General features: G+C 47.8%; 1 protein-coding gene across 1 annotated transcript in view; it reads right to left on the reverse strand.

Annotated features, from left to right (window-relative positions):
• DNAH3 (dynein axonemal heavy chain 3) overlaps positions 1-16,856 on the reverse strand; it is a 373,447-nt gene that overhangs the window by 62,844 nt on the left and 293,747 nt on the right. The window contains exons 47-49 of the mRNA XM_077274961.1: positions 5,870-6,536; positions 5,618-5,783; positions 3,568-3,784 (exon numbers count right to left, since the gene is read on the reverse strand). Coding sequence (XP_077131076.1) covers positions 3,568-3,784; positions 5,618-5,783; positions 5,870-6,536 — 1,050 coding nt within the window. The remainder of the gene's footprint in view (positions 1-3,567; positions 3,785-5,617; positions 5,784-5,869; positions 6,537-16,856) is intronic.

Genomic DNA, 16,856 nt, shown 5'->3' on the forward strand with positions numbered 1-16,856 from the left:
GCGCTTTATACTGCGCGGCTCTGCGCTGTGTACTGCGCGGCTCTGCGCTGTGTACTGCGCGGCTCTGCACTGTATACTGCGTGGCTGTGCAATATACTACGTGGACATGCATATTCTAGAATACCCGATGAGTTAGAATCGGGCCACAGTCTAATAATCATAAGACTACGGATAGTGTTTTGTAATTGTGCTGTACTGTCACTTTAAGAGCTGATATTATCTGACAAAACTTGTGACCTGGTGGGCTGATGTAGAGTTTATAGGCGTTGGCATAGTAACTGGGTCTCACTGCGCATATCAATGAGGTAATCAGCCAGGTGGCAGTTATTTTTAGAAATTGCCTCAGAAATCAGGCCCATTATAAACGTATTGGAAAATTTCCCTATTGAAATGCATTGAGACACTTTTTTCAAACACAAATTGCGCAAAAACTACAAATCCGATCAGCACGAAAAATACTTAGCACACCTCTCAGGAACGCTGGCTTCGAAATGACACCTCACTGGAGTCTGTGAGTGAAGCGGTTCGGGCCGCATTACGTGCGGACTGAATAATAATAATAACTAGATGGGTATTTCCTGAAGGAACTACAGATAGTGCTTTGGAATGGTGCCCGGGCTGCCCCTGCAAGACTTTCACACTTGGGTGCCCCTCAGGCGGTCCGATTTGGTGGGTTGGGTCAATCTGGGTCTGATTTTGTGGGCGGGGTAAATCTAGGTCCGATTCGGTGGGCGGGGTCACTTTTGGTCCGATTCTGTGGGCGCGGCCACTCTGGGTCCGATTCGGTGGGCGGAGCCACTCTGGGTCCGATTTGGTGGGCGGGGCACCTTAGGGACCAATTTGGTGGGTGGGGTCACTCGGTCCGATTTGGTGGGCTGGGCACCTCAGGGTCTGATTTGGTGGGCTGGGCACCTCAGGGTCCGATTTGGTGGGTGGGGTCACTCTGGGTCCGATTTGGTGGGCGGGGTCACTCTGGGCCCGATTTGGTGGAAGGGGTCACTCTGGGTCCGATTTGGTGGAAGGGGTCACTCTGGGTCTGATTTGGTGGGCGGGGTCACTCTGGGTCTGATTTAGGGGGCGGGGTCACTCTGGGTCCGATTTGGTGGGCCGGGCCCCTCGGGGTCCGATTTGGTGGGCCGGGCCTCTCGGGTTCCGAATTGGTGAGCGGGGTAATCTACTATCTAATTATCTAAGGGCACTTCCGTCTTTCTGTCTCACAACACCGCTACGTCATCATCTCGTGAGACCGCAATGCACTCTTGGGACCGGAGCGCGCAACAAGCATCGGGTACCGGCCACTCCAGGTGCAACAAGCATCGTGTACCGGCCGCTCTAGGAGGTGCAACAACCATCAGATACCGGCCGCTCCAGGAGGTGAGTATGTAACTTTTTTATTTTAATTCTTTTTTTTTTTAACAGGGATATGCAGTATACTATGTGACTGGACAATATACTACGTGACTGGGCAGTATAACTACGTGGCTCTGCGCTGTATACTGCGTGGCTCTGTGCTGTATACTGCGTGGCTCTGCGCTGTATACTACGCGGCTCTGCGCTGTATACTACGCGGCTCTGCGCTGTATACTGCGTGGCTCTGCGCTGTGTACTGCGCGGCTCTGCGCTGTGTACTGCACGGCTCTGCGCTGTGTACTGCGCGGCTCTGCACTGTGTACTGCGCGTTCTGCGCTGTATACTGCGCAGCTCTGCGCTGTATACTGCGCAGCTCTGCGCAGCTCTGCGCTTTGTACTGCGCGGCTCTGCGCTATATACTGCGTGGCTCTTCACTGTATACTACGCGGCTCTGCGCTGTGTACTGCGCGGCTCTGCGCTGTGTACTGCGCGTGTCCGTGCTGTGTACTGCGCGTGTCTGCGCTGTATACTGCGGGGCTCTGCACTGTATACTGCGGGGCTCTGCGCTGTATACTACGCGGCTCAGCGCTGTATACTGCGCGGCTCTGCGCTGCATACTGCGTGGCTCTACGCTGCGTACTGCGCGGCTCTGCGCTGTATACTGGGTGGCTCTGCGCTGTGTACTGCGCGGCTCTGTGCTGTGTACTGTGCGGCTCTGCACTGTGTACTGCGCGGCTCTGCGCTGTGTACTGCGCGGCTCTGCGCTGTGTACTGCGCGGCTCTGCGCTTTATACTGTGCGGCTCTGCGCTCTGTACTGCGCGGCTCTGCGCTGTGTACTGCGCAGCTCTGCGCTGTATACTGCGCGGCTCTGCGCTGTGTACTGCGCGGCTCTGCGCTGTGTACTGCGCGGCTCTGCGCTGTGTACTGCTCGGCTCTGCGCTGTGTACTGCGCGGCTCTGCGCTGTGTACTGCGCGGCTCTGCGCTGTGTACTGCGCGGCTCTGCGCTGTGTACTGCACGGCTCTGCGCGGTATACTGCGCGGCTCTGCGCTTTATACTGTGCGGCTCTGCGCTCTGTACTGCACGGCTCTGCGCTGTGTACTGCGCGGCTCTGCGCTGTGTACTGCGCGGCTCTGCGCTGTGTACTGCGCGGCTCTGCGCTTTATACTGCGCGGCTCTGCGCTGTGTACTGCGCGGCTCTGCGCTGTGTACTGCGCGGCTCTGCGCTGTGTACTGCACGGCTCTGCGCTTTATACTGCGCGGCTCTGCGCTGTGTACTGCACGGCTCTGCGCTGTGTACTGCGCGGCTCTGCGCTGTGTACTGCCCGGCTCTGCGCTTTATACTGCGCGGCTCTGCGCTGTGTACTGCACGGCTCTGCGCTGTGTACTGCGCGGCTCTGCGCTGTGTACTGCGCGGCTCTGCGCTTTATACTGCGCGGCTCTGCGCTGTGTACTGCGCGGCTCTGCGCTGTGTACTGCGCGGCTCTGCGCTGTGTACTGCACGGCTCTGCACTGTATACTGCGTGGCTGTGCAATATACTACGTGGACATGCATATTCTAGAATACCCGATGAGTTAGAATCGGGCCACAGTCTAATAATCATAAGACTACGGATAGTGGTTTGGAATTGTGCTGTACTGTCACTTTAAGAGCTGATATTATCTGACAAAACTTGTGACCTGGTGAGCTGATGTAGATTTCATAGGAGTTGGCATAGTAACTGTGTCTGACTGCGCATATCAATGAGCTAATCAGCCAGGTGGCAGTTATTTTTAGAAATTGCCTCAGAAACCAGCCCATTATAAACGTATAGGAAAATTTCTCCATTGAAACGCATTGAAAGACTTTTTTCAAACACAAATTGCGCAAAAACTACAAATCCGATCGACACGAAAAATACTTAGCACACCTCTCAGGAACGCTGGCTTCGAAATGACACCTCACTGGAGTCTGTGAGTTTAGCGGTTCGGGCCGCATTACGTGCGGACTGAATAATAAGAATAAGAAGAAGTTTACCACGGTGGAATAACAGTATAGTGCTTTGTTCCAAAGCACTATAATAATAAGAAGAAGAAGTTATCCACGATGGAATAACAGTATAGTGCTTTGTTCCAAAGCACTATAATAAAAGGAGATCTCCAAGGACTTCAGATCAGATAATAGTATCGGAATGTGTAATTAATCCGTAAATGACCTTCTCCTGATTTTGAACTTACTTGAGAGGCTGCAAAGTCTAGTTTCTCCAGTCCGACAAGGTATCGGTTCCTCATAGTATCAACCTCATGCCTTTTGCTGTTCAGCAGTGTCTTGAATGTAAGGATGAGCTCCAGGTAGGAGGTCGGCGTGACGTAGTTGTGCCTCCGGAGTGTGCTATAGTAGCTGTCAGACAATTCTTTTACACTTTCTTGGAAAAGCTTGCACATGGAAACGACCCTAGACATTGTAGAGACAGGCATACAGTTGTTATTCTCTATTCTAATAAGATAGGTTCGTTGGAAGAGAAACTTCCTATTTTTTTTCTGTACATTATAAAACGGGGCAACTTTCTATTATCTGGAAGCCACCGCCATCCCTAAACCATTGTCTGTGTTCTCGTTTCCATGTTACATAGTATCACCAGCCTTTCACTATTTCCATTATCCACACATCACTGTCCTACACTGATGGGTAAGTATTGCTTCAGACAACAATATTTGTCAGTCATGTAGTCCGGAGCGGCATGGGTGGTTTTGAGAAACAAAACTAGCTCTTCCAGTGATGATGTAAGGGGAAACACCTGTCTTCTAAACTAGAGACCAAAATATACCGTACTTTGGTGTCAAACCACTCACTGGTAGCAATGAAAAGAACCACCCATCACTGGTGCTCCTGGTGGTGTCCAGAGAATCTTCATAATCTTCATGGCATCAGAGGGAGCACAAGAAACATCCCCTTTCCTTAGTGTCAGATAAGACCAGGGAGTAAAATCGTACTTGGAAGTCCCCATTGCTTGGTTGTAGTCGTCGCAAAGTGATTATCTCTGCCTCTCTGGGACAAAAGACATTATGACTCAGTGTTGATAGAGATGCAGCCTGAGGGACTCTTGGTGCAGACTTGGTGCAAGCCACTCTGCTTAGGAGGTCCCTGAGGCACATTGGTCACTTTCTTTTTTTACTTCAGCTTTCTTCACCAACTGACCAGCACGTCTGTCCATAAAATGTCTCCTGATAGAGAAGCATATGCCCAAACCAGTCAATCAGCATCCTCCGATTAAAAAACATCTTACACATGAAAGCTGCATTTCTGTTGGAGGAGGCTGATTGACTGGTTTGGTCACCTTCTCCTCCAACAGCAGCCATTTTATGGACAGAAATGCTGTTCAGTTTGAGAAGAACATTGCATTAACCAAAGAAAGTGGCCATCCCCTTTAGACCCTGTAAAGGGGATCCTTACACCAGGGCCCATTGGTGTGCATGCATGGAGTAGCTGCTTCCCAAAGAACTGAGCTTGAGGTAGAAAAACTAAACAGGTCAATAACTGGAGTATCAAAAATAGGGCAAAAATTAGGAGACATAGTAAAGTCAAGAGAATTGGCAAGGTCAAGTACCTGTCAGAGTCAAGTAAAAAAAAAAAGTCAAAATCAAGAGGAGTCAAATATCAGATAAAGTTTGAAGCTGAACTTGAAGCTGAACTAGTTTGTAACCAAAACATCGGGAAAAGTAAACCAGAGTTAACCAAATAATAACTGGCAACTCCTGGGAATTTAAATAGGGTGTGCTGTTTCCTATTAGTCATAGCAAGGAAAACCAATTGCACTTTCTGACCAGCTCCGGAAATGCTGGTCAACAAAAACATTACCAACCTGGCTTGGTGGAATCCCCAACAACACTAATACACTTACGAAAGTGTGTTGCAACTATTTGCTGAGACAGCACCTGCACCACCCAGTGAAGCAGCTGTCATCTCCTCATCCATCTCCAGCAGAATCCACAGACTCGGTGCATGGACACCTGGAAACAGCATCAGATGCCGATGTTGAATGCCAGGCTGGTGATATATTGTAGCACAGAAGGAAGAACAGGGACATGCAGAGATTTTAGTTTAGCGATTTCAGTGTTGTCTAGATAATGTTGTGGAGTTGTGTTTTTCAACCTGTGCTTCTCCAGCTGTTGTGAAAAAGCAACCCAGCACGCCGTGATAGGCTACAGTAAGCCATAAATGTTTCAGCCCCCTAGAAAAACACTTTATTTAACCCAGAAAAACACCTTAACCATCTGCACAACATACTCTTTTCTAATGTGATCCTCAAGGTCCACATCTTCTAAGAACTTGTTTGCCACCATTTCTAAGGCATCAGTTGGCCAAGTCTGGAACCAGTCAATGGTGCAACAATTGATCAATGATGGAAACATTCTCAGCCGATTTCGGAAGGCATCACCAATGGGGCTCATTGCTAAAAGGAAAATAACATAATCCATTGTTACAATCAGCACAACAAGTAGGGCCTGGATTAAACCAGCCACACTTAAGTCTCCTCACCCAGCACAATGTGTAAGTTAGCCTTGACTCTCTCGATGAAGTAGTTGTACATAGCCATAGGGGTAGCTTCAATCTTTTTCCCTTCCGCTCTTGCAGTGGACTGCATTTTCTCAACTATTTCTGCTTTCTCATCTGCTGGGAAAATATTAGGGACATCTCCGGTGTTTAATAACATGTTGATATCTTCAACGAACACCTCATCTTTAATTTGATTGTCGCAAAACAGAAAGACTGTGTTCTTCCCAGCCACCCCAGCCTGTAGCATAACTTTCTTGATGTCATCCCGCCATTCATTTATGGTGTAATTCTTTGTTATTTCTATTTGAAAGAGCTCAAAAGCGTTCATGAAGGTGGCCAGTTTGGTAGCGCTCTGTCTACCGCTCCCTCCAATTCCAACTAGGAGCAGATGACCATTGTCTTGTTTCAACACGCGACAAATTCTTGAGATGTGTTCGATGGCGAACTTAAACATGACCAAAGACATCGGAGCTTTGCTTACATTATTAAATTCATCTAAGTAATGTTCCATGACTGACGTTAAGTGTTTCAGATCTGTTATTTCATCATATATTTTAGAGTCACTGTCAGGCTTAAAAAAGTCTCCAAAGAAAAGGCTTCTGATGTTGTCATCAACCACTTTTCCAGTAGGTGTCAAGTGGCTTAGAACCTGGAAGACAAGAAACATGATAATCAGTATGATTGCTCCCTGAAGGTAGCACATCTAACTTAACATGTACATGTTCTTTCACATAAAACCTGTAGAAAACTATGGTTTTGCTCCCCTCATTCATGACAAGTTAGAATTACTTTTGGTGCCCATACAGAGGTATACCAATAAAGATTTTACATATCAAATATTCATCTATTTTAGTACAAAAGAGTTATGACAGCGTGATCCTATGGATTTATGAAGGCATAACTCTATGTCTCTAGGGTGGCCACAATGTTTTTGAAGAGTCATTCGGCAGACAGCTACCTCTCCTACATCCACAGGAATGCTCAGCTCAGCTCGGCCGGACACCTCTGTGTTATCTGTGAGAGAGCCGCTGCCAGACTTTGGATAAAAAGATCATTCGGGCGAAATCCAAAGTGCCAGATCCTTTTCCTCCCTGTCAGGGGAGAGTCAGAAGGGCACCATACACATCACACTGTTGGCGAATATTTGGATATTGATGGATTCATCTGAAATTAGTATAAAGTGTATAGGGGCCTTAAGTAAAGTGAGAGAGACTTAGACTTGGAAGAGATATTGTGACAAAGGTATAATAACTAGTGACGAGCGAACATGCTCGGATAAGGTGAATATCTTAGGCGTTGCCGAATAATATGTTCGAGTCCCTGCGGCTGTTAGACAGCAGCAACAGATGCAGGTATTGCCTGATGAAGGCTATACGCCGAAACTCATGTTGGGACCTGGCGCCTTTCCAGCAGGAGGAGATGAATACAGGTATTCATATGTTATATTCTTTGTAACTTTCTATTTTGCTCATTCACTTTGACAATAATGCATAATATATTTGTCCTATTGCCTCTTACTTAGATACTTATCCTCTTTGCAAATTTTGCCATATTTATTATCATTAAGTAATTATTTCATCTCCTCCAGCTGTTTATGTGTCACTTTTATAGATAGCTCACTGTGACTTTTTATCAATGATTTTTTTGTATATTCTAAATTAAGATTTAGATTGATTTACTTACTTTTGACTATATTTTCTTGTTGCATTATTAGACAAACAAGAAAACTAAACCAAGCATCCCAGTAAGTGATACATCTATGCAATCCGTTTTTCTTGCCCTTTGTTATTCTGCTCTCAAATTATATAGCAAAAACCTGCTGACAGATTCCCTTTAAGAAGTTTTTAATCTGCAATTGATGGATGTAAAATCAGTACGTAAGCCGACTCACAGCTTTACAAAATTTGCTACATAATTCACATTGCTAATTTTTCCATTTGAGTGTTGGTAATTCTGAAGGGTGAAGTCATCATTTGACATTTTATTAAATGGACTTTCATTTCTGATAAATTTCTGCCATGAAGTTTCTGGAAATGATTTGTGAAGATCGTTAGTAAGATATCAGGCAATGACGCCAACGTGAAATTCTTCCAACACTAAAACAACTTGGTTCCTTAATATCTGCACAGACAGACTGAAAATGTTACTGCCTTTCAGAACTGTGGAATATCACTCATATTAATTTGTTTTTAGTTTGACACTTTCTAAATCTGTAAACATGAATAATTCTGTAATGTGCAAGTATTCTCCACTTACACAGTGTACAGTGTGAAACTTCGAAACGCGTTGACAAATAAACTGAACCTAATCTGCATTTGTATTCCACTTCATCTGTTCAATGGCTCCCTCTGTCTAGCATCACAAGATTAGTGCATCAGTGTCCCATATAGAGGGTGCAGGATTACTCAGCCGTGCCGAGTGCATCAGTGTCCCACATAGAGGGAGCAGGGTTACTCAGCCGTGGTGAGAGCATCAGTGTCCCACATAGAGGGTGCAGGATTACTCAGCCGTGGCGAGTGCATCAGTGTCCCATATACAGTAGAGGGTGCAGGATTACTCAGCGGTGCCGAGTGCATCAGTGTCCCATATAGAGGGCGCAGGATTACTCAGCCGTGCTGAGTGCATCAGTGTCCCATATAGAGGGTGCAGGATTACTCAGCCGTGCTGAGTGCATCAGTGTCCCATATAGAGGGTGCAGGATTACTCAGCCGTGGCGAGTGCATCAGTGTCCCATATACAGTAGAGGGTGCAGGATTACTTAGCGGTGCCGAGTTCATCAGTGTCCCACATAGAGGGAGCAGGATTACTCAGCCGTGGCGAGTGCATCAGTGTCCCATATAGAGGGTGCAGGATTACTCAGCCATGCCGAGTGCATCAGTGTCCCACATAAAGGGAGGAGGATTACTCAAACGTGGCAAGTGCATCAGTGTCCCATATAGAGGGCGCAGGATTACTCAGCCGTGGCGAGTGCATCAGTGTCCCATATACTGTAGAGGGTGCAGGATTACTCAGCCGTGCCGAGTGCATCAGTGTCCCACATAGAGGGAGCAGGATTACTCAGCCGTGGCAAGTGCATCAGTGTCCCATATAGAGGGCGCAGGATTACTCAGCCGTGGCAAGTGCATCAGTGTCCCATATAGAGGGAGCAGGATTACTCAGCCGTGGCGAGTGCATCAGTGTCCCATATACTGTAGAGGGTGCAGGATTACTCAGCCGTGCCGAGTGCATCAGTGTCCCACATAGAGGGAGCAGGATTACTCAGCCATGGCAAGTGCATCAGTGTCCCATATAGAGGGCGCAGGATTACTCAGCCGTGCCGAGTGCATCAGTGTCCCATATAGAGGGCGCAGGATTACTCAGCCGCGCTGAGTGCATCAGTGTCCCACATAGAGGGAGCTGTCATGGTTCCCAATGGCAGGGACTCAGGCAAAAACGGACTAGCTCTAGGAATGATGGAATCTCAGATGACCGCGACGCTGAACCTAACACGCAACTAATAGTAGCCAGGGGGTGTGCCTACGATTATCCCTAGACACCTCGCACCAGCCGGAGATCTAGTTACCCCCTAGTAGAGGAATACACAGACCTGGCTTGCCTCCAGGGAAACCCCAAAAGTGATAGTAGCCCCCCACATATAATAACGGTTAGGTAAGAGGAAAACACGTACGCAGTATGAATATAGATTCAGCAAAGAGAGGCCCTCTGACTAGATAGCAGAAAATACAAAAGAGGACTTCGCGGTCACCTCAAAACCCTAAACAGCCATCCTGAAATTACTTTAACTCCGTTATCAACTCATGACACCGGAGTAGTAATTTCAGATCACTAGAGCTTCCAGCAGCAAGAGAAATATAAATGCATGCTGGACAAACAAACACAAAAAATGCCAAAGATCCAACTTAGCTGAATTGCAGACTTGGAGCAGGTAGCAAGCAACAGAGGTGCTCTGGTAACATTGATTGCCGGCACTAGAATGACTGAGAAGCCAGACTAAATAGGAAACTCCCAGTTTCCTGATGGGAACAGGTGCAAGACAAAAGTCAGCCAGTACCACCAGTAACCACCAGAGGGAGCCCAAAAACAGAATTCACAACAGTACCCCCCCCTTAAGGAGGGGGCACCGAACCCTCATGAGAACCACCAGGGCGATCTGGATGCGCCCTATGAAAGGCGCGAACCAAATCAGAGGCATGAACATTGGAGGCAGTCACCCAAGAATTATCCTCCTGACCGTATCCCTTCCATTTAACCAAATATTGAAGTCTCCGTCTGGAAACGCGAGAGTCCAAAATCTTCTCCACAACATACTCCAATTCACCCTCCACCAGCACAGGAGCAGGAGGCTCAACAGAAGGAACAACCGGTACCTCGTACCTCCGCAACAACGACCGATGGAAGACATTATGAATGGTGAAAGATGCTGGTAGGTCCAAACGAAAAGATACAGGATTAAGAATCTCCAAAATCTTATAAGGACCTATGAACCGAGGTTTAAACTTAGGAGAAGAGACCTTCATAGGGACAAAACGAGAAGACAACCACACCAAGTCCCCAACGCGGAGATGATGACCCACACGACGATGACGATTAGCAAACTGCTGAGTCTTCTCCTGAGACAACTTCAAATTGTCCACCACATGACTCCAAATCCGGTGCAGTCTATCCACCACCGTGTCCACTCCAGGGCAATCCGAAGATTCCACCTGGCCAGATGAAAAACGAGGGTGAAACCCTGAATTGCAAAAGAAAGGAGAAACCAGAGTGGCAGAACTGGCCCGATTATTGAGGGCAAACTCTGCCAACGGCAAAAAGGCGACCCAATCATCCTGATCAGCAGACACAAAACACCTCAAATAAGTCTCCAAGGTCTGATTAGTTTGCTCCGTCTGGCCATTAGTCTGAGGATGGAATGCAGACGAAAAAGACAAATCAATGCCCATCCTGGCACAGAACGCTTGCCAGAACCTAGACACAAATTGAGACCCCCTGTCAGAAACGATGTTTTCCGGGATACCATGTAAAGGAACCACATTCTGAAAAAATAAAGGAACCAACTCAGATGAAGAAGGCAATTTGGGCAAGGGTACCAAATGAACCATCTTAGAAAAACGGTCACACACCACCCAAATGACGGACATTTTCTGAGAAACCGGGAGGTCCGAGATAAAGTCCATAGAGATGTGCGTCCACGGCCTCTTCGGAATAGGCAAGGACAACAACAATCCACTAGCCCGAGAACAGCAAGGCTTGGCCCGAGCACAAACATCACAAGACTGTACAAAGGCACGCACATCCCGAGACAGGGAAGGCCACCAGAAGGACCTGGCCACCAAATCTCTGGTACCAAAAATTCCAGGGTGACCTGCCAACACAGAAGAATGAACCTCCGAGATGACTCTACTGGTCCATTCATCTGGAACAAACAGTCTCCCAGGCGGACAACGATCAGGCCTATCAGTCTGAAACTCCTGCAAAGCACGTCGCAAGTCTGGGGAGACAGCAGACAAAATCACCCCATCCTTAAGGATACCCGTAGGCTCAGAATCACCAGAGGAGTCAGGCTCAAAACTCCTAGAAAGGGCATCTGCCTTCACATTTTTTGAACCCGGCAAGTATGAAACCACAAAATTAAACCGGGAGAAAAACAACGACCAGCGCGCCTGTCTAGGATTCAGACGCCTGGCAGACTCAAGGTAAATCAGATTCTTGTGATCAGTCAAGACCACCACCTGATGTCTAGCACCCTCAAGCCAATGACGCCACTCCTCAAATGCCCACTTCATAGCCAAGAGCTCCCGATTACCGACATCATAATTTCGCTCGGCGGGCGAAAACTTTCGAGAGAAGAATGCACATGGTCTCATCACTGAGCAATCGGGACTTCTCTGCGACAAAACCGCCCCCGCTCCAATGTCGGAAGCATCAACCTCGACCTGAAAAGGGAGCGAAACATCAGGCTGGCGCAACACAGGGGCGGAAGAAAAGCGTCGCTTAAGCTCCCGAAAGGCCTCCACAGCCGCAGAGGACCAATTGGCAACATCAGCACCCTTCTTAGTCAAATCAGTCAGAGGTTTAGCAACACTTGAAAACCCAGTTATAAATCGACGATAGAAATTAGCAAAGCCCAAGAACTTCTGAAGACTCTTCAGGGAAGTAGGCTGCGTCCAATCACAAATAGCCCGAACCTTGACAGGATCCATCTCAACAGAAGAAGGGGAAAAAATATACCCCAAAAAGGAGATCTTCTGAACCCCAAAAATACACTTTGAGCCCTTTACAAAGAATTGGCCCGCAAAACCTGAAAAACCTTCCTAACCTGTTGAACATGCGACTCCCAGTCATCCGAAAAAATCTAAATATCATCCAAATACACAATCATAAATTTATCCAGGTATTTACGGAAAATATCGTGCATAAAGGACTGAAAGACTGAAGGAGCATTAGAAAGACCAAAAGGCATTACCAAATACTCAAAATGGCCCTCGGGCGTATTAAATGCAGTTTTCCACTCATCTCCCTGCTTAATCCGCACCAAATTATACGCACCCCGAAGATCAATCTTAGAGAACCACTTTGCCCCTTTAATACGAGCAAATAAATCAGTCAATAGTGGCAAAGGATACTGGTATTTGACTGTAATCTTATTCAACAGGCGATAATCAATACAGGGCCTCAGGGAGCCATCTTTTTTACCCACGAAAAAAAAACCTGCTCCTAAAGGGGATGAGGATGGACGGATATGTCCCTTTTCCAAGGACTCCTTAATATACTCCCGCATAGCAGCATGCTCAGGCACAGACAGATTAAACAAACGACCCTTGGGAAACTTGCTGCCCGGAATCAAGTCTATAGCACAATCACAATCCCTGTGAGGGGGGAGAGAACTAAGTTTGGGCTCCTCAAAAACATCACAATAGTCAGACAAAAATGCCGGAATTTCAGAGGGAGTAGATGAAGCAATGGAAACCAAAGGTACTTCCCCATGAGCCCCCTGACATCCCCAGCTTAACACAGACATTGTTTTCCAGTCAAGGACTGGATTATGAGTTTGCAACCATGGCAATCCAAGCACTAAGACATCATGCAAGTTATGCAACACAAGGAAGCGAATCACCTCCCGATGGTCAGGAGTCATACACATAGTCACTTGTGTCCAGTATTGTGGTTTATTCCTAGCCAATGGTGTGGAGTTGATACCCTTCAGAGGGATAGGAACTTCCAAAGGCTCTAGGCTAAACCCACAGCGTCTGGCAAAGGACAAATCCATAAGACTCAAGGAAGCGCCAGAATCCACATAGGCATCCACAGTAATAGATGATAATGAACAGATCAAAGTTACAGACAAAATAAACTTAGACTGTAAAGTGCCAATTGCAAAAGACTTATCAACCTTTTTTGTGTGTTTAGAGCATGCTGATATAACATGAGCAGAATCACCACAGTAGAAGCACAACCCATTTTTACGCCTATAATTCTGCCGTTCACTTCTGGACAGAATTCTATCACATTGCATAATCTCCGGTGTCTGCTCAGAAGACACCGCCAAATGGTGCACAGGTTTGCGCTCCCGTAAACGCCGATCAATCTGAATAGCCATAGTCATGGATTCATTCAGACCTGTGGGCGTAGGAAACCCCACCATGACATCTTTAACGGCGTCAGAGAGACCTTCTCTGAAATTCGCCGCAAGGGCGCACTCATTCCACTGAGTAAGCACAGACCATTTTCGAAATTTTTGACAATATATTTCAGCTTCATCATGCCCTTGAGAGAGGGCTATCAAGGCCTTTTCAGCCTGAATCTCCAAATTAGGTTCCTCATAGAGCAACCCCAGTGCCAGAAAAAACGCATCCACATTGAGCAGCACAGGATCCCCTGGTGCCAATGCAAATGCCCAATTCTGGGGGTCACCCCGCAACAAGGAAATCACAATTTTAACCTGCTGAGCGGAGTCTCCAGCGGATCGAGATCTCAGAGAAAGATACAATTTACAATTGTGGTTAAAATTCAAAAAACGAGATCTATCTCCAGAAAAGAACTCAGGTATAGGAATCTTGGGTTCTGACATAGGAGCATGTATAACATAGTCTTGGATATTTTGAACCTTAGAAGCAAGAGCACTCAGGCCTGTAGCTAAACTCTGGATATCCATTTCTCAACAGCTGAGATCTGAGCCATTCAGGGGTTAAGAGGAGAGAAAAAAGCAGCAGATTGCAATTATGGCTAGACAGAACTTCTGAGTAAAAAAAAAAAAAAAGTGTCAGAAACTTCTTCTTTTCTCTCTTTCTTCAGCCAATACCTTTAATACATTTGCGGCCGGCAATACTGTCATGGTTCCCAATGGCAGGGACTCAGGCAAAAACGGACTAGCTCTAGGAATGATGGAATCTCAGATGACCGCGACGCTGAACCTAACACGCAACTAATAGTAGCCAGGGGGTGTGCCTACGATTATCCCTAGACACCTCGCACCAGCCGGAGATCTAGTTACCCCCTAGTAGAGGAATACACAGACCTGGCTTGCCTCCAGGGAAACCCCAAAAGTGATAGTAGCCCCCCACATATAATAACGGTTAGGTAAGAGGAAAACACGTACGCAGTATGAATATAGATTCAGCAAAGAGAGGCCCTCTGACTAGATAGCAGAAAATACAAAAGAGGACTTCGCGGTCACCTCAAAACCCTAAACAGCCATCCTGAAATTACTTTAACTCCGTTATCAACTCATGACACAGGAGTAGTAATTTCAGATCACTAGAGCTCCCAGCAGCAAGAGAAATATAAATGCATGCTGGACAAACAAACACAAAAAATGCCAAAGATCCAACTTAGCTGAATTGCAGACTTGGAGCAGGTAGCAAGCAACAGAGGTGCTCTGGTAACATTGATTGCCGGCACTAGAATGACTGAGAAGCCAGACTAAATAGGAAACTCCCAGTTTCCTGATGGGAACAGGTGCAAGACAAAAGTCAGCCAGTACCACCAGTAACCACCAGAGGGAGCCCAAAAACAGAATTCACAACAGGGAGCAGGATTACTCAGCTGTGGCGAGTGCATCAGTGTCCCATATAGAGGGTGCAGGATTACTCAGCCGTGCCGAGTGCATCAGTGTCCCACATAGAGGGAGCAGGGTTACTCAGCCGTGGTGAGAGCATCAGTGTCCCATATAGAGGGTGCAGGATTACTCAGCCATGGCAAGTGCATCAGTGTCCCACATAGAGGGTGCAGGATTACTCAGCCGTGGCGAGTGCATCAGTGTCCCATATACAGTAGAGGGTGCAGGATTACTTAGCGGTGCCGAGTTCATCAGTGTCCCACATAGAGGGAGCAGGATTACTCAGCCGTGGCGAGTGCATCAGTGTCCCATATAGAGGGTGCAGGATTACTCAGCCATGCCGAGTGCATCAGTGTCCCACATAGAGGGAGCAGGATTACTCAACCGTGGCAAGTGCATCAGTGTCCCATATAGAGGGCGCAGGATTACTCAGCCGTGCCGAGTGCATCAGTGTCCCATATAGAGGGCGCAGGAATACTCAGCCGTGCCAAGTGCATCAGTGTCCCACATAGAGGGAGCAGGATTACTCAGCCGTGGCAAGTGCATCAGTGTCCCATATAGAGGGCGCAGGATTACTCAGCCGTGCAGAGTGCATCAGTGTCCCACACAGAGGGAGCAGGGTTACTCAGGCGTGGTGAGAGCATCAGTGTCCCATATAGAGGGTGCAGGATTACTCAGCCGTGCTGAGTACATCAGTGTCCCACATAGAGGGAGCAGGATTACTCAGCCGTGGCAAGTGCATCAGTGTCCCATATAGAGGATGCAGGATTACTCAGCTGTGGCGAGTGCATCAGTGGCCCATATAGAGGGTGCAGGATTACTCAGCCGTGGCGAGTGCATCAGTGTCCCATATACAGTAGAGGGTGCAGGATTACTTAGCGGTGCCGAGTTCATCAGTGTCCCACATAGAGGGAGCAGGATTACTCAGCCGTGGCGAGTGCATCAGTGTCCCATATAGAGGGTGCAGGATTACTCAGCCATGCCGAGTGCATCAGTGTCCCACATAGAGGGAGCAGGATTACTCAAACGTGGCAAGTGCATCAGTGTCCCATATAGAGGGCGCAGGATTACTCAGCTGTGGCGAGTGCATCAGTGTCCCATATACTGTAGAGGGTGCAGGATTACTCAGCCGTGCCGAGTGCATCAGTGTCCCACATAGAGGGAGCAGGATTTTCAGCCGTGGCAAGTGCATCAGTGTCCCATATGGAGGGCGCAGGATTACTCAGCCGTGGCAAGTGCATCAGTGTCCCATATAGAGGGAGCAGGATTACTCAGCCGTGGCGAGTGCATCAGTGTCCCATATACTGTAGAGGGTGCAGGATTACTCAGCCGTGCCGAGTGCATCAGTGTCCCACATAGAGGGAGCAGGATTACTCAGCCGTGGCAAGTGCATCAGTGTCCCATATAGAGGGCGCAGGATTACTCAGCCATGCCGAGTGCATCAGTGTCCCACATAGAGGGAGCAGGATAACTCAGCCGTGGCAAGTGCATCAGTGTCCCATATAGAGGGCGCAGGATTACTCAGCCGTGCCGAGTGCATCAGTGTCCCATATAGATGGCGCAGGAATACTCAGCCGTGCCAAGTGCATCAGTGTCCCACATAGAGGGAGCAGGATTACTCAGCCGTGGCAAGTGCATCAGTGTCCCATATAGAGGGCGCAGGATTACTCAGCCGTGGCGAGTGCATCAGTTTCCCATATAGAGGGCGCAGGATTACTCAGCCATGCAGAGTGCATCAGTGTCCCATATAGAGGGTGCAGGATTACTCAGCCGTGCAGAGTGCATCAGTGTCCCACACAGAGGGAGCAGGGTTACTCAGGCGTGGTGAGAGCATCAGTGTCCCATATAGAGGGTGCAGGATTACTCAGCCGTGCTGAGTACATCAGTGTCCCACATAGAGGGAGCAGGATTACT

The sequence above is a fragment of the Ranitomeya variabilis genome, chromosome 7 (genome assembly GCF_051348905.1).
Source record: "Ranitomeya variabilis isolate aRanVar5 chromosome 7, aRanVar5.hap1, whole genome shotgun sequence".
NCBI lineage: Eukaryota > Metazoa > Chordata > Amphibia > Anura > Dendrobatidae > Ranitomeya > Ranitomeya variabilis.